General features: G+C 35.0%; 5 protein-coding genes across 6 annotated transcripts in view; 4 read left to right on the top strand and 1 right to left on the bottom strand.

The window, feature by feature from the left end:
* Window positions 1–198: 198 nt before the first annotated feature.
* On the bottom strand, window positions 199–4,478 carry LOC106331998 (caffeoylshikimate esterase-like). Of its 2 annotated transcripts, XM_013770446.1 has the most exons (8): window positions 4,316–4,478; window positions 4,207–4,239; window positions 3,985–4,111; window positions 3,748–3,894; window positions 3,335–3,465; window positions 2,473–2,610; window positions 2,292–2,390; window positions 199–605 (listed from the first exon to the last, which is right to left on the bottom strand). In XM_013770446.1, exons 1-8 carry the CDS (start codon window positions 4,316–4,318, stop codon window positions 330–332), a joined length of 954 nt encoding a protein of 317 aa, XP_013625900.1. In that variant the 5' UTR covers window positions 4,319–4,478; the 3' UTR covers window positions 199–329. The 2 variants fall into 2 exon arrangements, with proteins under 2 accessions (XP_013625900.1, XP_013625899.1); XM_013770445.1 differs by lacking the exon at window positions 4,316–4,478 and having other exon boundaries at window positions 4,207–4,245.
* Window positions 4,479–10,016: 5,538 nt separating this feature from the next.
* LOC106332607 (60S ribosomal protein L35-2) lies at window positions 10,017–11,074 on the top strand. Its single transcript, XM_013771088.1, has 4 exons — window positions 10,017–10,086; window positions 10,187–10,322; window positions 10,581–10,737; window positions 10,870–11,074. Exons 1-4 carry the CDS (start codon window positions 10,083–10,085, stop codon window positions 10,942–10,944), a joined length of 372 nt encoding a protein of 123 aa, XP_013626542.1. The 5' UTR covers window positions 10,017–10,082; the 3' UTR covers window positions 10,945–11,074.
* A 1,737-nt stretch (window positions 11,075–12,811) lies between these two features.
* LOC106335938 (protein FAR1-RELATED SEQUENCE 5) lies at window positions 12,812–15,750 on the top strand. The gene is made up of 2 exons (XM_013774624.1): window positions 12,812–15,071; window positions 15,153–15,750. Exons 1-2 carry the CDS (start codon window positions 12,981–12,983, stop codon window positions 15,324–15,326), a joined length of 2,265 nt encoding a protein of 754 aa, XP_013630078.1. The 5' UTR covers window positions 12,812–12,980; the 3' UTR covers window positions 15,327–15,750.
* A 2,335-nt stretch (window positions 15,751–18,085) lies between these two features.
* On the top strand, window positions 18,086–21,184 carry LOC106335202 (probable receptor-like protein kinase At2g39360). Its single transcript, XM_013773651.1, has one exon. The coding sequence runs from the start codon at window positions 18,569–18,571 to the stop codon at window positions 21,017–21,019; it is 2,451 nt and encodes an 816-aa protein (XP_013629105.1). The 5' UTR covers window positions 18,086–18,568; the 3' UTR covers window positions 21,020–21,184.
* Window positions 21,185–23,575: 2,391 nt separating this feature from the next.
* LOC106333214 (B3 domain-containing protein REM9-like) overlaps window positions 23,576–23,614 on the top strand; it is a 1,056-nt gene continuing 1,017 nt past the window's right edge. Inside the window, exon 1 of the mRNA XM_013771684.1 lies at window positions 23,576–23,581. The gene's annotated coding sequence lies outside the window, so the exon portion shown is untranslated. The remainder of the gene's footprint in view (window positions 23,582–23,614) is intronic.

Here is a 23,614-nt window from a genome sequence, read left to right as displayed (position 1 = left end):
TGTAAATCATTAATGGACTTGTTGATATATAATTATTCGCTAATGAATACATAGTAACAATGACTTTTACTTGAGATTTTGCAGCTTCCATTTTGGTTGAAGAGCGGTAGCAACTATGACAGAATTTATACTGTCTTAACTTTTAATTTGTTAAGTTAATATTACAATCATCATTGTTTAACCAAATCAAATACCCATAATTTTAAATTTAAGTTACAAATATCATTTCACAACAAAGATACACAAGAGAAAAGAGAGAGATAAGAAAAAAAAACAGAACTTGACTATTGTTTTTATTCGTTTGTGATATTGATAAATAATGCAACTACCTACTCTTTCAATTGGAAAGCATCATTTTCACGTTTAATCTCGGATTCAAACCCTCCATGTCCATCAGAAGCTCTCTTGTCCAACCAACCAATGATGTCAGCAAAAACAATCTCAATGTTCTCTGGTGTCTCACCATACAGTAAACCATGCCACATCCCAGGGTACAACTTGAAAGTCTTGTCTGAACTCGACGCAGTCTCGTAAAGTTCTCTACTCACTGCTTTGTCCGTGACTTTGTCGTCTTCTCCATGCAACACCAAGAACGGTAACGAAACCTATCAACCATTACATGAAATTAATCGAAAATTAACTTCCTAACTATATATATATCATTTCAGCACTACGTAGCAGGCTCGGACTGGAGCAATAGGCAAATGACCTGGTTTTTTATGACATCACGATTTGGTGCAAAAATCTTAGGTATATGTAGGGTTTAGAGCATGATTAATGAAGAGTTCTTAGGATGAAGTTTTTAGCGGAATATAACTTTTAAGGGTTTTTAGTGATAAATTCCCTTAACTAAAGATTTTTCGTAAAAAATCCCCCAACTTATTATCTTGTAATTTAATTCCTCAAGTTCTATTCCGTTAGATTTTGTTACCCTTCATCTATTGTTCTGTTATTTACGGACAGATGCCGTTTACACACAAACGCAGAGTTTCATTTTAGTGATAAATCCCTCCAACTAAAAGTTTTTCGTAGAAAATCCCTTTAACTTATTATCTTGTAATTTAACTTGTCACGTTCTATTCTGTTAAATTTTGTTACCTCTGTCTATTGTTCTGTTGTTTATGATTGGATACTGTTTACACACAAACGCATAGTTTCATTTAAACTATAAAACATGTTTTCTTTATTAAATGAAATAGAGCACACAATGAAACTCAAAATCCCAAATCGAAAGTTAGGTGTTCCAAAATAGCAATGCAAAGACCATAAAAGACCATAAAACAGAGCATTGAAAAAGACAACGCTAATTTAGACAAAAATTAGTGTTGTCTGCTCTTTATTTATGGTCTTTTTCAATGCTCTGTTTTATTAGGGGTGGACAAAAAAACCTGAACAGAACCGAATCAAATCGAACGAACCGAAACGAAAACGATTCAAACCAAACTAAACTAATTATGGTTTACTTTGGTTGAAAAAAAAATCTAGAAACGAATTAACCAAACCAAACCGAATCTATAAAATAACCGAAGTGCCACTCCTACAACTTATAATATTTATATTAGGTTCAAAGATAATAATTTAAAATAAGAAAATTACATCTCTATGTTTGGTTTTACATTTAAATACAAAAAAAATTTAATGATTTAGTGTCAAACGATGATTTCTTTTATGTTTTGCAAATTAAATTTTCATAGCAAACTAGAACAAAAATTTAAATCAACTCGACTAAACACATTTAAAAAAAGAAATATGTTTTTTAGGTTTAAATGAAACTTTGTGTTTGTGTGTAAACATTATCCGTTCATAAATAATGGAGCAATAGACCGAGGTAACAAAATCTAACAGAATAGAACTTGAAGGGTTAAATTACAAGATAACAAGTTGAGGAGATTTTCTTAGAAAAATCTTTAGTTGGGGGGATTTATCACTAAAATGAAACTCTGCGAAAACGATATCCGTCCATAAATAACGGAACAATAGACGGATGGGTAACAAAATCTAACGGAATAGAACTTGAGGGGTTAAATTACAAGATAACAAGTTGGGGGGATTTTTTACGAACAATCTTTAGTTGAGGTGATTTATCAATAAAAACCCATCTTTAGTTAAAAGTTAAAAGACGGTTTTTATATTCCGCTATAAGAACTCGACCCTAAGAACCTTTCATTAGTCATGCTATTATGAAAAATTTCTATGAAAAATATAACGTACACACTGTGATTTGAACGCAGAGCGTTATGAAGTTTTTAAAATGATAGGTACTTCTGCATAGTAAACGAAGAGTTAAATACCTCATTAAGTCTCTTCTCAAGATCGGTGCTAACCCTCAAGAGCTCATAAGCAGTCTTCAAACGTGGACGTCCTTTGTAGCAGTAAGGATTTTCTCTAACCTTCAATCATTTCACTTCATATAATTAGTTAAACTATACGTTTCGTTTCATTATAATAGGTCATAAGTATGTGCTTACGAACCTGTTTCCTGATTTCTGGCTGTTTAAAAGCAGTCTCAATAATATCTTGGCCAGGGATGATTTTCCATGTGGGTATAACCCCGCTTAGCTTCGACAATATCGAAATCACCAAAGGGCTTGGTTTCATTTCTTCTGCGATCTGTGACATATAATAAACAAAAGAAGATTAGTGAGTAATATTCTCATCCAGGCACCTTCAATGATTTGCATATGCATGTGCTTTGAGTATACATTATAAATTAGTTTATTTGCATTTGCATGATTACTTCAGAAACTTAGTGGGACTGTGGGAGCGCTTTAATAATTAACAAGATATTTGACTAATCTTCATATATATTTAAATACTTTTCCTCATTAATGTATACGTGCTTTAAGAGGTTGAATTTCACACGCTTATCTAACTAATACAGTATTTGATTAAAATCAGCTAGTTTCACATCATCATGTCCCCTTTAATATTCGACAACCAAGATTTTGGCATTTGCGTATGTCCGTTCTTATTGGATTTGATGGGCAGCAAAATGTTGCCCACACCAAAGTAATAAAATGTTTTAAATATGTCAAAAAATTAAAGAGAAAAATACAAACTAGGCTGGTCACTAATTTCTATATGGAAGATATAATGAAAATTGTATTTTGCATAATATATTTCTTCTTCTCATATACCCAGTTAATACTTTTCCCCTACTGGCCTCTCAAAATATAAGCCATGCTCGCTCATACATTTTCTACTTCCAATATATACTAAGTTTTTGTAGAATTTATAAAATATATGCAGTTGTGGCTTTCTATTTATAATTTTATTTTTTTCTTACGAGTGAGAACTTCTTGTCAGGAACCTAAAAAGATAGAATGAATGTTACCTTACACATTGGAGCAACCAAGACGGCCCCATCCCAAAACTCAGGCTTCTTTCTGTGTAACAACAAAAGCACTGCCCCGCCCATTGATTCTCCTAGCAGAAACCTCCTCTTCCCTTTATTCTCTTCTCTCTCTAATCATTCCAACCACAGACAAAAACGCATCATAATCATTTTCTAACAAAGTGATACGACATAAAGTTACGTGCGAGTCACTTTCTCTCATCAAATAACAGCAACTCAAGAACATTTCTTTTATCATGCTAATTATTGAGTAGTTCACATTTTTTCTATTTGTGAATGGTAATTGGTAAACGAAGAGTGGCTTTGACCGTGTGTCCAGTGCCACCGTTTTCAAAAGATAAGTATTCCAAAGTCAATATTACACGTTTAACCTATATAAAAGTCAAGATTACCGCAAATTGATGTGTAGTGTGTAGAGACATCATCAACGAGATGGTCAAAGTTTGGAACATAAGCGCCAAGTCCATCAGATTTGCCATGTCCTTCATAATCCATCCCATACACTCCAAATCCTGCCTTCACAAGCCTCCTTGCAGTACCTAATCCAACCATGTCCATCACAAAACATAAAATAAAGCTATTTAATGAATACATGTCCATAGAAAATCATGAAGTGGGCTGATCTCAACTGTTCATGGTGATGCTGCACTCCATTGCATATCCATGGCAGATGAAGATTAAAGCCTTTGGCTCTTGATTTGCTGGTAACCACTTGCACGTGAATAGCTTCATTCCTCGAGTGTTCTTAATGAAACTCTGCATATAATTAATTATCATTCAAAACACAGATTCCTCTACCTATATAAAGAACATAACACACTCTTTTTTAACTAGCATAATAGAACACATACCTCTTCATACATGATGTTATCTGTTTCACTTGCCTGCATACAACACAAGAACAACGAGTTAATACATTTTCAGATGTGGTCTGAAAGAGATAGAGAGCAGAGAGTATACCATTTTCAAGAAGAGGTTGATTCAAGTCTCTTACTTTCTCTCTTTTAAGTTTTGTTGGAGACGAACGAGTTTAATGATAAGAGATATGTAATTGCTGAACGGCTCTGTTTATATTGGGCAGTTTTAGAAGAAAGGATGGTACCACAATGTGATGCCGTTTTGGTTTGATAGTGACGAAATAACGGATCCCTTTCCTCTCCACGCACTCCAACACGTTTTGTTTGCTTCTTGAACAAAAAAAAAGTCATTGACAGATTTTCTGACAAGTGCCAACTTTTCAAGTATGGCGACGTTCGGAAACACCCCCCTCAACTTTCAAAATAACACGATCAACACCTCAAGTTTTAAATGTTTCTTTAGCCTCCAAATCGTACAGAAACTCCCATGCCTCAGAATTCTTTCATTTTGGGGAGTAGAAACTAGAAAGCAAAGTTTGTGTAAATTGGCTATAGAATTTTGCGTTGTAAAACTTTGAGTCTTTGACATATCTTTTGAAAGTTTGTCATCACCAAAATGAAACTCATATCTACATTATAATATGCTAAGGTTAATTAACAAAACCATTTTAATCTCTTGACAGATATTTAACATTTTTCGCACTGTTATTGGTCACATTCTATCCACCTTATTTTATTTTTTCTGGACAAACTTCAATTTTATAGATTCTTACTCTCTATAAATAGAAAAAGTGCTCATACAACATAACAATAAAGTTACCATGGCCAGATAACAAGCTATTACAAAAAAGCAAATACAATATATTAAGATAGGGACATAGGAGACGCTTAAGCAACTAATGTCGTAGAGAAGTCCTCTGATCTCATCGAACATCAAGCTGGAAAGTGAGATGAATAATGTTATATACTTGTTATTTCTGTATTATAAAATACTAAACGGACGATTATAACAAAGTCAACCATCAAATGTGAGATCTACAGTAGCGCATGAGCTTACGGAACCTAAAGCATACAAAACTTACAAAATGTCAAATCTACCTTTTCTACTATTTTACATATAAAAATATTAACTAATATTTTTTTTTAATATTGACTAATTAAACCTAGGAATAAAAAAACTTAGGCATAAAAGTTCTGCTCCAGTTAATAGTTTTAACATCTTTCTTTATTAATTTAGAATAATAAAGACATTTAACACCTCAATACGATGATAGAAGTTTATAAAACTACTTTTTCAAAAAAAAAAAGTTTCTAAAACTATTTATGATTCAATGTTTCAAAGTGACACCAATAAATACACATTTTTTTGATTGATCAGCATATCAACATGTCATATCATCGACAATAAACAAAATATGCAGCCAGCCTTTGATGAATGAATCGTTTGAGTAAAGCTAAAAGTGTGGAATAAAATAAAATATCCCAAAACTGTGGCAAGTTTTCCATTTAGGGATTCTCAAACCGTTAAATATGCCTACTTTTTAGTAGAACATGTGTTAACTATATAATACACATTTTATAAAACAATGTTTCAGTTCAAGTAAATTCTAAACCATATATTATTCTGATTAACATACTGCATGTTGAGTTACACAACTGAAATTATTTGTATATATTTTTGAGGGAAAATGCTAATTTCGACCCCAACAATTTCAGTCGTGCCAAATACGACCCGAACAATTGACCAGTGCCAAATACGACTTCAACTCAATTATAATTCAAAAAAACTACCCGAACTTCTTAAAACGTGCCTAAATTTACATTGACTCTAACAGAAGTTAGTCAACCGTTAACGAAATAAAACGACGTCGTTTTGATATACGAAGAAAAGTGCTAATTTCGACCCCAACACTCTCAGTCGTACCAAATAGGGCCTGAACAAATGGTAAGTGCCAAAAACGACTTCAACTCAATTATAATTTAAGAAAAATTACCCAAACTTTTTAAAATGTGTCTGAATCTATATTGACTCTAACAAAAGTTAGTCAACCGTTAACAAGATAAGACGACGTCGTTTTGATATATATATTTTTTAAAAATATGTTCATTTCGGGACTCAAAACCGTGCCGGGATATCCTTTTAAAAAGGCACACTAATAACTAGACTAAAGTAATTTTTTAAAATATTATTACAAATTAAAATTCTCCATTATATAGACTACTATTATTCTTCATCTTATCCAATTTAAAACTTTGGTGATTGCTTTATATATTTTAGTTATTGTACAATATGTCTAATATTTTGTATAACATATCTTAGTGAAACAAAGGTAAAAGGACTCTTAACATTTTTGAACAAAATATCAAAATATATAATATTAACTTTGAAAAATAAAAAAAAATTCACTTAAGTTTAAAAATCAAAAATAATTTATATAAATAAATTTTAAAAATAAATTCAAAGTTTTAAGTATATTTAAGATCGTAAAATAATAAATATTTTATCATTTATATTTTAGTAAGATATAAGTTTATTAAAGATATGATAAATAAAAAACATGTTAATGTATTTATATAAATCAGAAAAAATTGTCATTAAATTTTTAAATTGGATAAGATGAAGAATTATAGTAGTTTATATCATTTCAAATTTGTAATAATATTTCAAAAAATTACTTTTATCTAGTTGTTAGTATGCCCCTTTAAAAGGGTATCACAACACAGTTTGAGTTCCGGAATGAACATATTTTAAATATATATATATATATATATATATATATATCAAAACGACGTCGTCTTATTTTGTTAACGGTCGACTAACTTATGTTAGAGTCAATGTAGATTTATGCACGTTTTAAGAAGTTCAGGTAGTTTTTCTTAAATTATAATTAAATTGAGGTCGTTTTTGGCATTGACCATTTGTTCGGATCCTATTTGGCACGACTGAGAGTGTTGGGGTCGAAATTGACATTTTTCCTCGTATATCAAAACGACGTCGTTTTATCTTGTTAACGGTTGACTAACTTCTGTTAGAGTTAATGTAGATTTAGGCACGTTTAAAGAAGTTTGGGTAGTTTTTTTGAATTATAATTGAGTTGAGGTCGTATTTGGCACTGATCAATTGTTCGGGTCGTATTTGGCACGACTGAAATTGTTGGGGTCGAAATTGGCACTTTTCCCATATTTTTGAGGTAACTTAGATTAGTAGTGGAAAGTGACCTTAGAACAAATATTTCTTTATGAGGTTTTACGGAATTGTCCGGGAATGATGATATGTTGTGTTTTTGATACATTCTAACAATGTTTTCTAAAGTGTTTTTGGTCTTTATCGAGTCCTTTTAATCCTTTTCGAGTCAAGATAGGTCTGGAGTTGCATTGGATGAGAGATGGACCAGCTGGAATAAAAGAGGTAGAAAAGAGTACCTTTTGGTGACTTTCACGCAAAACAGTCATGATGGCTGTTCCCGATCGCGCAGAACACCCCGAGTGCCTGTTCCAGCGGCAGAGATTTTTAAGGAAACTACAACTTATTTCGGGATTTGCCATAATCTCCATATTTTTCTCTCCCAGCCGTCTGTGGCTTTGATATAACTTCTTTTTCTGTTTTTCTATATTTTTCTACGCTAGTTTTTACACAAGAAACCATTGGAGACTTTTGTACTTGAAGATTTGCTACCTTAAAAGGGAGAAGGCTGAATTCATCTCTCTCATCTTGAGAAGATTCCTAAACCCTATCTTATTTATTTATTGATTCTGCATGTTTTCTTCATCTATTGTCTCTGTGATTTCTCTGTTCATGGCTGAGTAGTCCACTTGCTTAGTCTAGGGTGTTAGATCCGTCAGCTAAACATGAATAAGTTATAAATCGATTGTCTTCATTCATTATTGTTCTTATTGCTTGCATTAAACTGGCCGCTTAATGTTAGATCCTAGGTTTAACATGTTCATTAACCGTGTAATAGGTTGCTAGATCTGTTATGAATGAGCATTGCATCCCTAATCAGCGAAAGGAGATATTAGGATGTTTTGTGAACATATCGGACTTGATCTCTATTGCTTGTTGTCGCGTCTTGTTTCAAACGAGAGTTTAGGTATCAAGATCGATCAGCATATGGAGCAGTACCACGACAGTGGACTGTTTTACTTGAGTGATCCGAGTTCTAGACTTGCTCTTAATTGAATTTGAATAATTGTTTGGCTCACACTTGCTTAACACCCGATCAAACCACCCTAGGCTAGCATTTTAATCATCTGAAATCTTTAATTAATCTTGTTACTTGCTTGTCACGATTCACAAATCTTAAAACCCCGACATTGTCTTAGCTTGATATTGATCCTATAGAAATAAAGTGTAATCGTTGGTCTCTGTGGATTCGATCCTAAAGTGCTACATCGACGTATCATTCGATGTGGTAGTGTGCACATTAGGTTAATTGGTGTGCGTATACACGTAATATCATATGACTTCATTAATTTTTGAAAAGTGTATATTGAAATTTGAAAGTATTTTTGATATTTTAGTAAGTTTACTTTTCTTCAGATTTTTTTGTCATACATGTAATCGTTGTTCTTGATTAGTCGTGGAGAGCTAGGGAGATTGAGACAAGTCGAAATCTTATAAGAAGTCTGAAATTGATCACAATAAAATTTACGTGGTTTAGTCAAAAAAAGAAAAAAAGTTATGTGGTTAGAAAAGTTGATTTAGCTCTTACGTTAAAGGTGAACTATTATAAACGGCGTGTACTTTTATTTCTTCAAATCCTAACAATGTGGCCCAAGAAACATGTAACAAACGAAGGAAAGAGCCAAAGGACTCGAGCAACTCTCGGAAACAAGGAAAGCCACTTTAGAGCGGTTGTATTTGTTAGAGATAATTGACATCACTCTACTCATAATTACATTTCTCTGTCACATTATTAATCATAACGTCTTCAACTAAAACTTCTTTGTAAGTGAACTCTTTCATTCAGTCTAATTCTAGATGTCAAAAACGAAGAAGAAAAGGACATTCTAAATAGATTTTTCATGCCAACCGTGTATTCTATGCAAGTGGTATATCCTACATGTAACATCTTTTCCTTTGTATGAATAATTCTTCCCTATATTTTTTTGCCTTGTACTCCCTCCAATCATTTTATGAAATATAGAATATAAGTAAGTAACATGCACAAAAACCTTCTATATTAAGATATTGATTCGTCTACAAATGGTATAATCATGTTTCTTGTTAATTTGAACTGACATACCACATATGACATAAACAATGTCTATATGTTATAGATGTAGTAACAGAACCGATTGTCTTTAACAAAAAAAGGTAATAGAACCGAACAGTTGTTATTTAGCGAGTTAACCGACATAACAATGTGAAGGACATCATAGTTGGTGGGTTTAGGAGTTCGGAAGGTATTCGAAATTGCGAGTTCAAAGAAAAAGAAAAAGAAATTGCGAGTTCAATTCAGTTTTAAAGAAGTGATTTACATTTTAAACATTTTACCATCAACATTTTCGTAAACATTATTAAATATTATGAATTAAAATTTCAAAATTTCTGTTGTAAGAAAAAAAACAGCGTGAAGAAAGAAATACTGTATTAGTGGTAATTTAAATAGCCTTTGACTTGTAAGAAATAACAAAACCATTAATATTCTTAGAAGAAAAAAAAAAACAATTACGTATAGGACACGACTCACATTGTGAAACTATTACACACTGGGCCATATAATATCAAAATAGGCCCACTAACAATGGCCTCAGTCAAAGCCCAAGTAAATATAACCTAAGTTCCGATCGAAAAGTCTTAGCCGTCATCGTCCCCATAACACAACACTCAAACAGAGTCAGGGGAAGCCAGAGAAGTCGAAGACGCCATGGGTAAGCTAGTCTAAGTTTCTTACATTCCTCGACTGTTAAACTTTTTTCTTTTTGTTTACGTTTGGGTCTTGACTTGTGTCGTGAAACGGAACATGAACAGCAAGGATCAAGGTTCATGAGCTGAGAGAGAAATCAAAAACGGATCTTTCCACTCAGTTGAAAGATTTCAAGGCCGAGCTAGCTCTTCTCCGCGTCGCCAAGGTCACTGGAGGTGCTCCCAACAAGCTCTCTAAGATGTATGTCTTTTCACATCTTCAAAAATATTGCATTTTTATCACATTTTTTACTGACTAGCTAAGGATGTTTCACATTTTATGACTAACGTGAAGAACACGCAATCTCTACTCTATAGCCTTGTTTATGGTTTAGCAAGTGGTAGTGATTAAGCAAGCATATATCTCAAATGGGTTCGGTTTGTTTTTTATTTTTTTAGCTAGCGATAGTGATTAAGGAAGCATAATGGGTTCTGTTTATTTTTATTTTATTTTTTTCAGCAAGGTGGTGAGGAAATCAATCGCTCAGGTGTTGACAGTGATCTCACAGAAGCAGAAGCTTGCTCTGAGAGAGGCGTATAAGACCAAGAAGTTTTTGCCTCTTGATCTTCGTCCCAAGAAGACTAGAGCTATCAGGAGGAGACTCACCAAGCATCAGGTAAACTCATGTTTTATTCATATCTCGCAATCTCTGTCTACTGTATTGTGTTTAGTAGAAGCAAAAACTGATTTTGAGTAATTTATATATGGTGTGTTGATACTGAATGAATTGTTGCTTGCTTTTGGACAGGCATCGCTGAAGACAGAAAGGGAGAAGAAGAAAGAAATGTACTTTCCAATTAGAAAGTATGCTATTAAGGTGTAACCTTGTTCTTATTAATCACATCATCAATCTTTGTGTTTTGAATTTTAGCTCTTGAGTGAGTTGGCTTTTTGTTTTATGTTCCATGTTAAAGACTCATCTGAATGATAGATTTTGATTCACAAACGCATTATTGTTTTCTGATCTAGCTGTGAGTGAATGATCATATTTTAAACCGGTTCTACCCAAATGTCCAAATATATGCATGCCCATTGGATCAGTTTGTGGTCTAACCAATATTTTAAACACATCTTATAGGGATTAATGTCTAGGTGGATGACTAAGTGTTGTGTTGATCGATTTTTTTAAAAAAACCGATCTAATTTGTCGTCTAAGTGCTGTGTTTATATCGATTTTTTTTTGGAACATCTGCCAAAACTTAAATTTTCTTTTTAGTATTTTTAAAACTTCTAATTGTTCTAGTGTGGATTCGCTGTGGAGTTGTGAAACCTAATATCTCATACGAATATCTGACTTATCATGCCATACAAAAACTGTAAGTAAACTGTATTATGACTAATCATGGCATACCAAAATTTATTGGAATAGTATTTTTTTTTTTTGACATTACATTGAAAAACTTCCACTGATTAACTTCATGTCTACCTCAATGCAAACGGTAACACATTTATGAGTGGGTGGCTTTCAAAGTGACGACTGACGAGTGATCAGTGTCATGGTTTCGCCCATTTGGGCGTGTCCACATGGACCATATCCAAATAAGACCATAGCCAAAAAGACCATGATTTGTTGGGTTGCTTACAGGGTCCAGACACCTATTTAATATAAATAATCTATTTTTTTATTATAAGAGATGAAAATATACTAAATTTTGTATATATTATAGACTTAAACTTTATTATTTTGCAATTTGAATTTTTGACGAGAAAATTTGATTTTGAGATTTTTGTGATTTTGATGAAAAATATGACTTTTGGTTTCAGGAAAACGTGATTCGAAAAATATAATTTTAACGGAAAATTGCGATTTTGCAGTTTTAGCCGAAAAACACGATTTTATGGTTTTGATGGAGAAAATGCAATTTTTAAGGGAAAACTAAATCTTGATCCGCGCAACCGCGCTTGTTTTTATTTTCATTTATTTTTTATATAAACATTTTGTTTTCAATTCTAAATTGGTATATATTATAATATATATGTGTCTATCAATTTTTAAAACATAATAAGTTTACGGTATATTTTTTTCATTGAATAGATTATTTCAAACTTTCACATGTATTTGTATTTTTTTCAATATATATCTTTTCGGATTATTATTTCATTATTAAAATTGTAACTATATATATAAATATTAGTACATTATTGTTTTATTGTCATATTCAAAAATATAGTAACATTTCACAAATTTAGAAATATTTTAAAATTTTAAACTTTTCGCTTCATAGATTTATATTATCGAGTAAATAATTAAACATTTAGTTTTTGTTTAATTTTTAAAATAAACTATATAGTTTAAAATTTGTTTTCATTGGTTTAAGGTAGTAAAGATTAATCATTGTTAGATAATATGATTTTTGTTATTTATAAAAAAATCTTTATAATTTTAAAAGTTAACATCGAAAATATTTAAATTATTAACATATAGAGGTATACTATTATAACATTAAATTATATCTATTTAATTTATACTATCTATAATTCTATTTAAATCTAATTATTGATAGTCTAATAAAAATTTCTGTTATGACTAAAATTTAAATGATAAAATTATAGATTAAAAGTAACATGACTTTTAAAGAATTGGTCTATTAGATCCATTTATTTAAAAAATGAGACATGATAAAGGTGTGAATTTTTGTTTTAATATATAAAGATTCGATCTTTGCGTTCCGACAAAAACCCGATTTTATGATTTTGGTAAAAGCCCTTTTATTTGCACTAGTTTTTATTATTCCCACTCGATTTAGGGTTGTCAATTTGCCATCATTTGTATTCAATGTCGTCGATTTCGATTTAGGGTTATCGGATCCGAGCTCGTTTCTTCTTCTGGCCTCTGACGTACAACCTCGTTGCCAAGATATGGACAACGAAGAAGTGCTCGACTTCGACGTAGACGACGACGGCATCGACATCGAGCCCAACGACATGCTCGACGACACCACCTACTTCCCCGACGGCGACCTGGAGCCATACGAGGGCCTCGAGTTCGAGTCCGAGGAATCCGCCAAAGCCTTCTACAACTCCTACGCCCGCCGCATCGGGTTCAGCACACGCGTCAGCTCCTCCCGCCGCTCCCGCCGCGACGGCGCCATCATCCAGAGACAATTCGTCTGCGCCAAAGAAGGCTTCAGGAACATGAACGAGAAACGCACCAAGGACAGAGAGATCAAACGTCCCAGGACCATCACCAGAGTAGGCTGCAAAGCCTCCTTATCCGTTAAGATGCACGACTCCTCCGGTAAATGGGCCGTTTCTGGGTTCGTTAAAGAGCACAATCACGAGCTGGTTCCTCCCGATCAGGTCCACTGCTTGAGGTCCCACAGGCAGATCTCGGGCCCCGCCAAGGCTTTGATTGACACGTTGCAGGCCGCTGGGATGGGCCCCAGGAGGATAATGTCCGCGCTTATTAAAGAGTACGGTGGGATTAGCAAAGTGGGATTCACGGAAGTTGACTGTAGGAATTACATGAGGAACAATCGGCACAAGAGTATACAGGGAGAGATTCAGCTTCTTCTTGATTACTTGAGGCAGATGAATGCTCACAATCCAACCTTCTTTTACTCCCTCCAGGGAAGCAGCGAGGATGTTGGTAACGTGTTTTGGGCTGATCCCAAGGCTATAACGGACTTCACTTACTTTGGTGATACCGTTACGTTTGATACGACTTACAGGTCTAATAGGTATCGTTTGCCCTTTGCTCCTTTCACTGGTGTGAACCACCATGGGCAGCCGATTCTTTTCGGATGCGCGTTTATCGTTAATGAGAATGAGGCTTCCTTCGTGTGGCTTTTCAAGACTTGGCTTGCGGCGATGTCCGGACACTCTCCTGTCTCGATCACTACCGATCACGACGCGGTTATACGTGCTGCTGTGATGCAGGTTTTTCCCGAGGCTCGCCACAGGTTCTGCAAGTGGCATATTTTCAAGAAATGTCAGGAGAAGTTGTCTCATGTGTTCCTCAGGCATCCTTCTTTTGAGTCTGATTTACACAAGACTGTCAATCTGACCGACTCTGTTGAGGATTTTGAGTCGTGCTGGTTTTCGCTTCTCGACAAGTATGAGCTGAGGGATCATGACTGGCTACGAGCGTTGTACTCTGATCGACGCCAGTGGGTTCCTGTTTATCTCCGTGATACCTTTTTCGCGGAGATGTCCTCGACTCAGCGGAGTGACAGTATCAACTCGTATTTTGATGGTTACATCAACGCTTCGACCAATCTGAGCCAGTTCTTTAAGCTGTACGAGAAAGCTTTGGAGAGCCGTCTCGAGAAAGAAGTTAAAGCGGATTACGATACGATGAACTCGCCTCCCGTTCTGAAGACTCCATCTCCCATGGAGAAGCAGGCGTCTGAGCTTTACACGAGGAAACTGTTTACGAGATTCCAGGAGGAGCTTGTGGGGACTTTGACTTTCATGGCGTCCAAAGCTGATGACGATGGGGATCTCGGTACCTACCAGGTTGCGAAGTACGGAGAGACGAACAAGGCTCTTTGCGTTAAGTTCAACATCTTGGAGATGAGAGCGAACTGCAGTTGCCAGATGTTTGAGTTCTCTGGGATCGTGTGTAGACATATATTGGCGGTCTTCCGTGTCACCAATCTCCTTACGCTTCCGCCTTACTATATCCTAAAGAGATGGACTAGAAATGCCAAGAGCAGTGTTATATTCGATGACTATGGTTTGCATGCGTATGATAATTACTTGGAGTCTCATACTGTCCGGTACAACACCTTACGCCACAAAGCTTTTAGTTTTGTGCAAGAAGCGGGGAAATCTCTGTATACTTGTGACGTCGCTCTAGTTGCTCTGCAAGAAGCTGCCAAGACTGTGTCCTTGGAAATGAAAAATGAAGTTAGGAGAACTATGGCTAACGGGCATGTTAAAGGGAGCTCTGCAAGTGGTGGAGAACAGGTACTCCGCAATGAGGACTCTCAGCAAGATGAGCCGGAGGTAACGCATCTTTTGTTCTGGTTTTGTCCCGGACAGTCAGTGTTTTGTAATGGATGACCATATTGGTTCTGTTTTTTGCAGGATGAAATGGACAAGAAGATTATTGAGCTCAGAAACGAGCTGGAATTAGCAAACAGGAGATGTGAAGCCTACAGGACTAACCTACTTTCGGTCTTGAAAGAAATGGAAGATCAAAAGTTACAGGTGTCCATCAAAGTGCAGAACATCAAAATCAGCTTAAAGGATAGTCTGTGAAACAAGCAACAAGCTCCAGCTGCTATCATCTTATATGATTGCTCATGTATATTATACCTTAGGGTTTTTGAAAAAGGGACCCAATTTTCATTATTTCCCTGTTACAGTAGGTAGTCTTTGCAATAGATTGTACTCCCAATCATTTTCTCAATGAGTAAAAGCATGAAGTTTATTCCTTCCCGTTGAATTGTGATGTTATGTATCTAGCTAGCAGGTTGTTTGATCAAAAAAAAAAATGTATCTAGCAGGTTGCACTCATTCTTTCAAGCTTAGTCTTGCATTATACCTTGAATGTGAAAAGGCACAGGCGAATTCTGGAAAAACAGATTCTGGGTTTGAGGATCCAAATCCGTATCAGTCTCTGAATCTGTTGTGGTTTCTTTTTTTTAATCATGTGCTTGACTCTTTACTCTTTTTTGTTTCATATCACAATTTCTTCAGGAACGCATTTGGTACAATTCTTTGGTACGATATGTCTCTCAGGAATTCTCATAGGCGTTGTTGTTCGTATGTGTCCGAGCCATTGTGGACAATGCAAGAGAAGAGAACCCACAAAGCATAGTGAACTTTGTTCTCCTTTGCTGAGCCTGAGCGCAAATGCCTTACTTGGAGCTCTAAGACTATCTCAGCAAATTATACCATCAAGTTTGCTGCAATAACAGGCGAAGCTTATTGCACCTCTGTCCAAAATTTACGAACTCTTGAGATGCAACCTACCCTCAGCTGTTTTTGTTCACTCGAATCCTAACTGGAATTGTCTTTGTCAGTATAAAAGCTTGTGCATCTCACTCACCAAACCTTTTTCATCGTCTGAGTTACTAACTTTGGTTGTTTTATGTTGCGGAAAACCTGACATGGGCTGTTCTTAAAGGAGTGAGCAGCTTGGATATAGGCTCGTACTGATTCTGATTTTGGGTTTCTTTGTACAAGTTCTTGACAATGTGATAGTTACAATCTATGTTTGTTTTGTTAGGCCATTGATCGAGACAAGAGAGATGTTTGTAAGCAGGAAGTTTCACGAGGTCTATGTTCACTTGCCTATCAAGCAGAACTGCAGAAGCACAAGGTCTTCACTCATCCCAAATGCTATTAATGCATAGAAGAACCTGATCCCAATGTCTCTGCTTGTTTTTTTTTATAGAATTCGCTTTTAACAATTGGTGTATATTATTATTTTTGAGTAAATTTCTCAACAGAAATTCCTTAGATCACAAACCAACCATGTCATATTTTCTGATTTGATGAATAAATAATGACACTAGTCGGAAGAAGGAACAAATTAATCACGAGTTTATGCAATCCTAAAACTTGATAGACGATAGTCTCCTATAGTTGGTAATAAAAATTTAAACGTAGAATGTTTATACACGAAACACCTCAAGACATAGTCAAAATATTCTCTTAATTATAAATATACGATATGATGCATAGAAAACATATATATCAACGTTTATCCAAGAAAAAAACATATATATCAACGACATTAAACAATACTATTAATTGATGCTCAAATGAACTTTTGTTTGTGGAGGCGTGGATCGGCTACTATTATATATATTATCATGTATAATAAAAGCAATATACATACATGTATTAACAAAAAACAGCTAGATAATGATCAAAATAAATTATGTAATTAATTAAACATGTCCTTTCTATTTGTAATATTATTGCTTGACCAAAAAAAAATTAAACATGTCCAAAAAAAATTAAACTGCTTTGGTTATATTTTTCAGAACTCCATCATGATGTTATGTTTTTACGAAAAAAAGATTGTTTACATAATAAGACGTTGTCGTCATTTCATTCTTAGAAACAATGTAATTTGGAATGTTTCTATTTATATGACACTTTAGTTTCATTTCATTCTTAGAACCAATCTCATTTTGTGGAAGTCTTTTAATTTAATGGTTTATTAATGTTTTACACTAACAAATTTAAAGTTTGGAATGGAATTACATATAATGTGATTTAGAGTAAAAAAACAATTTTCAATATAATACTAGTAAAACTGTTAGGGTGTAACTGGTGACCAATGAATGAAAGAGAATAATGCATTATTTGCGATTTCTAATTTTTTTTACCATTTACGAGGAATTGGTTTTCTTTTGCATTCTTTCTCATTCATTTTATTTTACAGAAATATAGAACAAATTTGTTCTTCACTAAAATTGATAAAAAAAATTATTTTTCTTTTCTTTCTTCTAATATTATTCATATGCACTTTTTTTCTATTCATTCATAATGTTCTTGTAATGGTCACCAGTTAGACCATTAAACTAACAAAAAAATATATAAAATATTTACTTTGATTTATATTATTTTAATTTTTTTCTACTATAATTGTTTTTACATTTTTAATATATTTATTAAATAAAATTTATAACTTTTATCTCTCTTCTTAGCTCATTAACTAAAAATCACATAAAATGATAGACTAATTATAGGTAAAGTAGAAAATTTTAATAATTTTGTTAATATGTTTTCAAATATTTTAAGTGTTATTTTGAAACAGATGAAGTATTTATATTCATTGGTTGTAGAGCTAACAATTTTTCATATTTCAAAAAATTTCAATATTTTCTCTGATACATACATGAATAAATACTGACTGATTCAAATACTATCAAAAAAGACAATTATACTGTCGTTTTCTTGAACAACTCAAACCTAACAGCACGTTTGAAGCCGGTGGGAAATAATTATCTTTGATTTATCATTTATTATGCCTCTCCAATCTCATCTTCTTCCTCCTCCTCCTTTTGGCTTTCTTATTTTTTTAACATCTTATTGAATTTCCAGCTTGATGAGCTTGTCAAAACCCAAACGTTGAAAACGAAATATACATAAAAATACAAAAACTTTCTCGTGCCCCCCTTGTTGTTGATTTTACATTTGTTTTCTTTTTTTTTTTTGAGAAAATTGATTTTACATTTGTTATTACAGCTTTTGTCAACATATTTGTTAATCAACTTGTGTTTCTCTCTTTTTCTCGTCTTCTTGAACTTATAAACCACTTTTCAAGACTCTAAAATAACAACTTTCCAGACTTTTTCTTCTCTCCAACAAGTGTTAAATCGTTTGTGTTCATGTAAACTTTCTTTGCAAACACATTTCACTTTCTTCCAACCTTTACTATTATCCTCTCCGACATAATCTATGTGTCCTAAAGAATTCGTGATTATCTGTTCTTAAACTCTCTTCCAAGATTCATTTGTGGCCTCCTCTGTTCATCGTTGGCTATGATAAGCCTAAAGTTCTCAACTTTATTAGTTCTAACTGTCCTCTGTTTTTCACGGGTCTCCTCTGCTTCTTCCGATACTTTCTTCATCAACTGTGGATCGCCGGAGAATGCAACAGTCAACAACCGAACCTTCGTATCCGACAGCAACCTCGGTCGGGAAATCAACCTTTCCACGGGAGGAGTCTCCGTCACAACCACCGAATCCAACTCCCTTCCTCCAGGAACAGAGTCGACTCTGTTTCAGACGGCGAGAGTCTTCTCCAACGAATCAACTTACCGATTCACAATCAACCAACACGGATGGTTCTTGATTCGTCTCTACTTCCAACCCTTCGCCTCATCTTCCCCCCGAGATCTAACCTCAGCTAGATTCTCCGTTTCGTCTCAGAACTTCACTCTGTTCCGACACAACAAACCTTCAACGACCTCTGTTGTGAAAGAATACACTTTAAAAATCTCCGCCACCACTCTCTCTCTCCACTTCCGTCCCGAAACAGGCTCCTTCGCCTTCGTCAACGCCTTGGAAGTCTTCAGACTTCCAGAGAATCTCCTCCCCGAAGAAGCAGGACTCATTAGTACGACGACGAAGAGTCGCAAACTCAGCGCTCACGCCATGGAGACGGTCTCTCGGATAAACATGGGGAACTTGAGCGTCTCTCGCGGCCAAGACAAGCTATGGAGGCAATGGGATGCTGACTCTACCTACATGGGAGTAGCTCATTTTGGTCTCCCTGTGACCAACCTCAAAGCTGTTAACTTCAGCGCTGGTGGCAACATAACAGAGGACATTGCGCCTGTTTACGTCTACGGAACCGCCACGAGGTTGAACTCCGATCTTGATCCAACCAACAACGCAAATCTAACGTGGACGTTCAAAGTCGACCCTGGTTTCGATTACTTTCTCCGGTTCCACTTCTGTAACATCATAGTGGACCCTTTTGGAATCGAGCGTGAGATAAGCTTTAACATATATGTGAACTCGGAGAGAGTTGAGTCCATTGATATGTCGGCAGAGGTTGCTAATGACACCTTTGGAGCTCCTTCTTTCGTCGATGCAGTGATGAGGAAGGTGAATAAAGGGTCCTTGAACCTTTCTATTGGTGGAGTTCAGAATGTTTACCCTGTTTCTTTCATTAACGGGTTTGAGATTATGAAGCTTAGCAATGAGAAGAAGAGTCTTGACGCTTCTGATGCTGTTTTGCCGAAGGGTAAAAAGAGTTCCAAACCCAGTATTGGATTGATAGCTGGAGTATCTGCAGCTCTGTGTGTTGCTTTAGTGTTTGGTGTGGTTTTACTTTCTTTCTGCATAAGGAGAAGAAGAAGAAGAAGAAGAAGAAAAATAGATGAGGAGATTAAGCAGCAGAACGAAACAGGTGAGAGCTTGATCTTTTCGAGCTCGAAGATCGGTTATCGATACCCTTTAGCTTTAATCAAAGAAGCAACTGATGACTTTAACGAAAGTCTAGTGATTGGAGTTGGTGGGTTTGGTAAAGTCTACAAAGGTGTCTTGAGAGACAAGACCGAGATAGCCGTGAAGCGCGCTGCTCCAAAATCTCGCCAAGGCTTAGCAGAGTTCAAGACAGAGATCGAAATGCTGTCTCAGTTCAGACACAGGCACTTGGTTTCTTTGATTGGGTACTGTGATGAGAACAGTGAGATGATCATTGTGTATGAGTATATGGAGAAAGGAACGCTTAAGGATCATCTGTATGACTCGGAGAATCAAAGACTGAGTTGGAGACAGAGGCTTGAGATATGTGTTGGTGCAGCTAGAGGGCTTCACTATCTCCACACAGGGTCAACAAGAGCGGTCATACACCGCGACGTGAAGTCGGCTAATATTTTATTAGATGAGAGTTTCATGGCCAAAGTTGCGGATTTTGGATTGTCTAAGACTGGTCCTGATCTGGACCAGACTCATGTGAGTACCGCGGTTAAAGGAAGCTTTGGTTATCTTGATCCTGAGTACTTGACAAGACAGCAGTTGACTGAGAAGTCAGATGTTTACTCTTTCGGTGTGGTGATGCTTGAAGTACTATGCGGGAGACCGGTCATTGATCCATCTCTTCCGAGAGAGAAAGTGAATTTGATCGAATGGGCGATGAAGTTGGTGAAGAAAGGGAAGATGGAAGAGATCGTAGACCCTTTTCTTGATGGGAAGGTGAAGCTTGAGGAGGTGAAGAAGTACTGTGAGTTAACGGAGAAGTGTCTAGCTCAAGATGGAGTTGAGAGGCCAACAATGGGAGACTTGTTGTGGAACCTAGAGTTCATGCTTCAGGTCCAAGCGAAAGACGAGAAAGCAGCAATGGTGGATGATGGTCCAGAGGCTAGTGTTGTGGGGTCAACGGTGCAGTTTAGTGTGAATGGAATGGGAGATATAGAAGGGGTCTCAATGAGTAAGGTTTTCGCGCGAATGGTGGTGGGAGAAGAAACGAGAGAAAGAGATTGATGTGAAGAAGAGTATATAAGTTACTACAGAGTGTTGTTTGAACGGGAGGGAGGAAGGAGAGGAAACACTATTTGTTTATGCATTGTTTGTATACATGCACTGCAAATCCTAAACATATTATTGCTATTCTTTTCTACATATTTATTTGCATTAATACTTTCCATTTTTGTTGCATGCGTGTGGTAGCATGATAGCTTTTGGTTTATGGCTAAAGGTGTGGTAAATTCACTACTAGCCAAGGCCATTTCCATCTTGGTCAGAATGTTTTACTCGTAGAGGACTTGCCGTTGTTATTTTACCAATAGACATGTTCATATGTATGTGGAGCACAAAATTATAGAAATATACTCCATCCGTTCAAAATAATGTATGCTTTGAAGTTTCAAATACGTAAACTCTTAATTATAAATGTATTATTTTTCGTGATTAATTATTTTCTACAATTTTAACCAATCAATGTTAAGTAAACACAATTAATGTCTTCAAAGTTCACAATTTTTCATTATTATATGCATTAAAATGTAAAATATGTATTTTTTAGAAACAAATTTTTTTTTAAAAAACATAGATCATACCGAAATATATTTAAAAATAACTTTAAATTAAACATGTTTAAACTGGAGTAATAAAAAAATTGTAATTAATGATGTCGGATATCATGTAACCCAAGCAAAAAAAAAAAAAATATATATTAGTGTGTAAGCAAAATTGTTCAAATCTCTAAAAATTAATGCACTGACCATCATACGAAGTGGAACATAGAGACCAAGGGAACATACGTGAAAAGTTCACTAACCATAACCGTAATTGATCGGAGGTGCTACAATTAGATCCTCAGTTACAGAGATGAGCGTGAGTAGGTGACCAATGGCCCATGATAAGTGTGTTGCCCTTGTCGGAAGGAAAGATAGATCAATCATCTATTAGGCATTGAGGGTCTGACGAGAACAACAAAGATCTGACAAATACTCTTGTCGTGCTGGTATTCTATCTAGAATACGACAAAGAAGATTAAGACAAAATGAATCCATGCGAGATTTGCGGATAAATTTTATTTCGTGGCTTAAAAAAGAGATGACATTTGAAAATATAAAAAAACATATGAATTTTCTTTGAAAAGGTTTCTTCGCGTCCTTTGGAACCTTTCTAAATTAGTCGTTGTAACACCCAAGAAAAAAAAACTACTAGTTATTAGTAACTTAAAAAAAACAATCTTCTTAAAGAAAAACGGTATTTACTCAGAAAAATTAAGAGCCAAAAAAAAAATCTTAAAAGACCAAAAACGAAGTAGAGAAAAACTATTGAATTAGTTTATACTACGAATCTTACTGATGTCTCTGTTAAAAGTTCTTTTTAACAACCTGTTAATTGTAATTTATGTTCCATTTAATATGTTACATTGATTTGATATCAATAAAGTTACGATGCTAAAAAAAAAAAAGAAGACAATGTTCCGTGGCTCTAGTTCCATTAATAGAAAGCCGGCTACGCTCTTAGTTTTGTTGATAACCAAAATAAAATGGTCATGAATCTTCTTCACGTCCTTTGATCGTGGCGGCACGAAGAGAAATGCAGTTAGACATTAATAATCAAGAGTCAACAAAAGTTAATGACAGAAAAGTTGATATATGAGTGGAATTGTAAAATCATTTCCTTAATATCATGTTTAATGCTTACACATGTTAATCCACTATCACCGCCTTGGACCAGAGAATTTTAGTAGGTGGGAATATTTTAGTGATTTTAAAAGTGCATTTTAAATCAATACTATAGTGGCAAAAACCACTCTCAGAAACTCTCTTGTTATGGACCCTCCTGAACTTTGAGCCTGAGACCTTTTAAATTTCTAATGAAAAATTGGTGCACAAAAAAAAATCAATACTATAGTAAATGTTGGGTTAAAATATCACTGATTAGGTGACTATGATCAGATGACTTTTTTTAGTTGAAGACTTTTGCGGAATTTTGTTAAAAGTTTTTCATTAAGTTGGTCAAGTGAAGTAGTTAGAGCAGCTGCGAGATCGTTGATGGTCCTTAGCGCATAATCATATGCTTTTGGGATTATAATAATATTATTTGAGCTAAATAAGCTAAGGATTAATCCTTACATAAGGATTTAAAGGATTTGATCCTTAGAGACGTGGCAGCGGGTGATTCGTTGGTCGGCTTTCGTCTTTCGTATACCAAAAAAAAAATCATTTTCGATCGAAGCGGAGAAAACAAAAAAGCTCTCGAGGAAAGGCGAATTGGAACCGTCCCGCTACGAAGGTAAAATCGAACCCTTCTCTTGCCGATTTAGGGATTTAGATTAGGTTCGATGTTGTTTTCCTGTCAATTTAGTGTTCGGTTTTGTGTTTTCAATCGATTTGGGGTCATTTACGTTTGAAATTAGGTTTTCGAAAAACTAGGTTTTCAATCGATTTGGGGTTTAGGTCGTTTGTAGTTAGAGTTTTGTGTTTTCTGCTCAAGTGTTTTCGTTTGTTCTTAACTCGATCCCTCTGATTTGATAATCTTTGGTGATGATTTGAAGGAAAGGCGAATTGGAACTGTCCCGCTACGAAGGTAAAATCGAACCCTTCTCTTGCTGATTTAGGG

This window comes from Brassica oleracea, chromosome C3, assembly GCF_000695525.1.
Source record: "Brassica oleracea var. oleracea cultivar TO1000 chromosome C3, BOL, whole genome shotgun sequence".
In the NCBI taxonomy this organism is placed as follows: domain Eukaryota; kingdom Viridiplantae; phylum Streptophyta; class Magnoliopsida; order Brassicales; family Brassicaceae; genus Brassica; species Brassica oleracea.
The sequence above is the reverse complement of the archived record's forward strand: the minus strand, read 5'-3'. Positions and strand labels throughout refer to the sequence as shown.

What these genes read in the sequence shown, in the direction of transcription:
- LOC106331998 (XM_013770445.1), bottom strand. Translation starts at nt 4,245, where the DNA reads ATGCAGGCAAGTGAAACAGATAACATCATGTATGAAGAG. An exon ending in TGGTTGCTCCAATGTGTAAG is followed by an intron (nt 2,611 to 3,334) that starts GTAACATTCATT and finishes TATATGTCACAG; the next exon opens with ATCGCAGAAGAAATGAAACC. An exon ending in AGCCAGAAATCAGGAAACAG is followed by an intron (nt 2,391 to 2,472) that starts GTTCGTAAGCAC and finishes AAATGATTGAAG; the next exon opens with GTTAGAGAAAATCCTTACTG.
- LOC106332607 (XM_013771088.1), top strand. An exon ending in CCCAACAAGCTCTCTAAGAT is followed by an intron (nt 10,323 to 10,580) that starts GTATGTCTTTTC and finishes TATTTTTTTCAG; the next exon opens with CAAGGTGGTGAGGAAATCAA. An exon ending in GGAGACTCACCAAGCATCAG is followed by an intron (nt 10,738 to 10,869) that starts GTAAACTCATGT and finishes GCTTTTGGACAG; the next exon opens with GCATCGCTGAAGACAGAAAG.
- LOC106335938 (XM_013774624.1), top strand. Translation starts at nt 12,981, where the DNA reads ATGGACAACGAAGAAGTGCTCGACTTCGACGTAGACGACGACGGCATC. An exon ending in CTCAGCAAGATGAGCCGGAG is followed by an intron (nt 15,072 to 15,152) that starts GTAACGCATCTT and finishes TGTTTTTTGCAG; the next exon opens with GATGAAATGGACAAGAAGAT.
- LOC106335202 (XM_013773651.1), top strand. Translation starts at nt 18,569, where the DNA reads ATGATAAGCCTAAAGTTCTCAACTTTATTAGTTCTAACTGTCCTCTGT.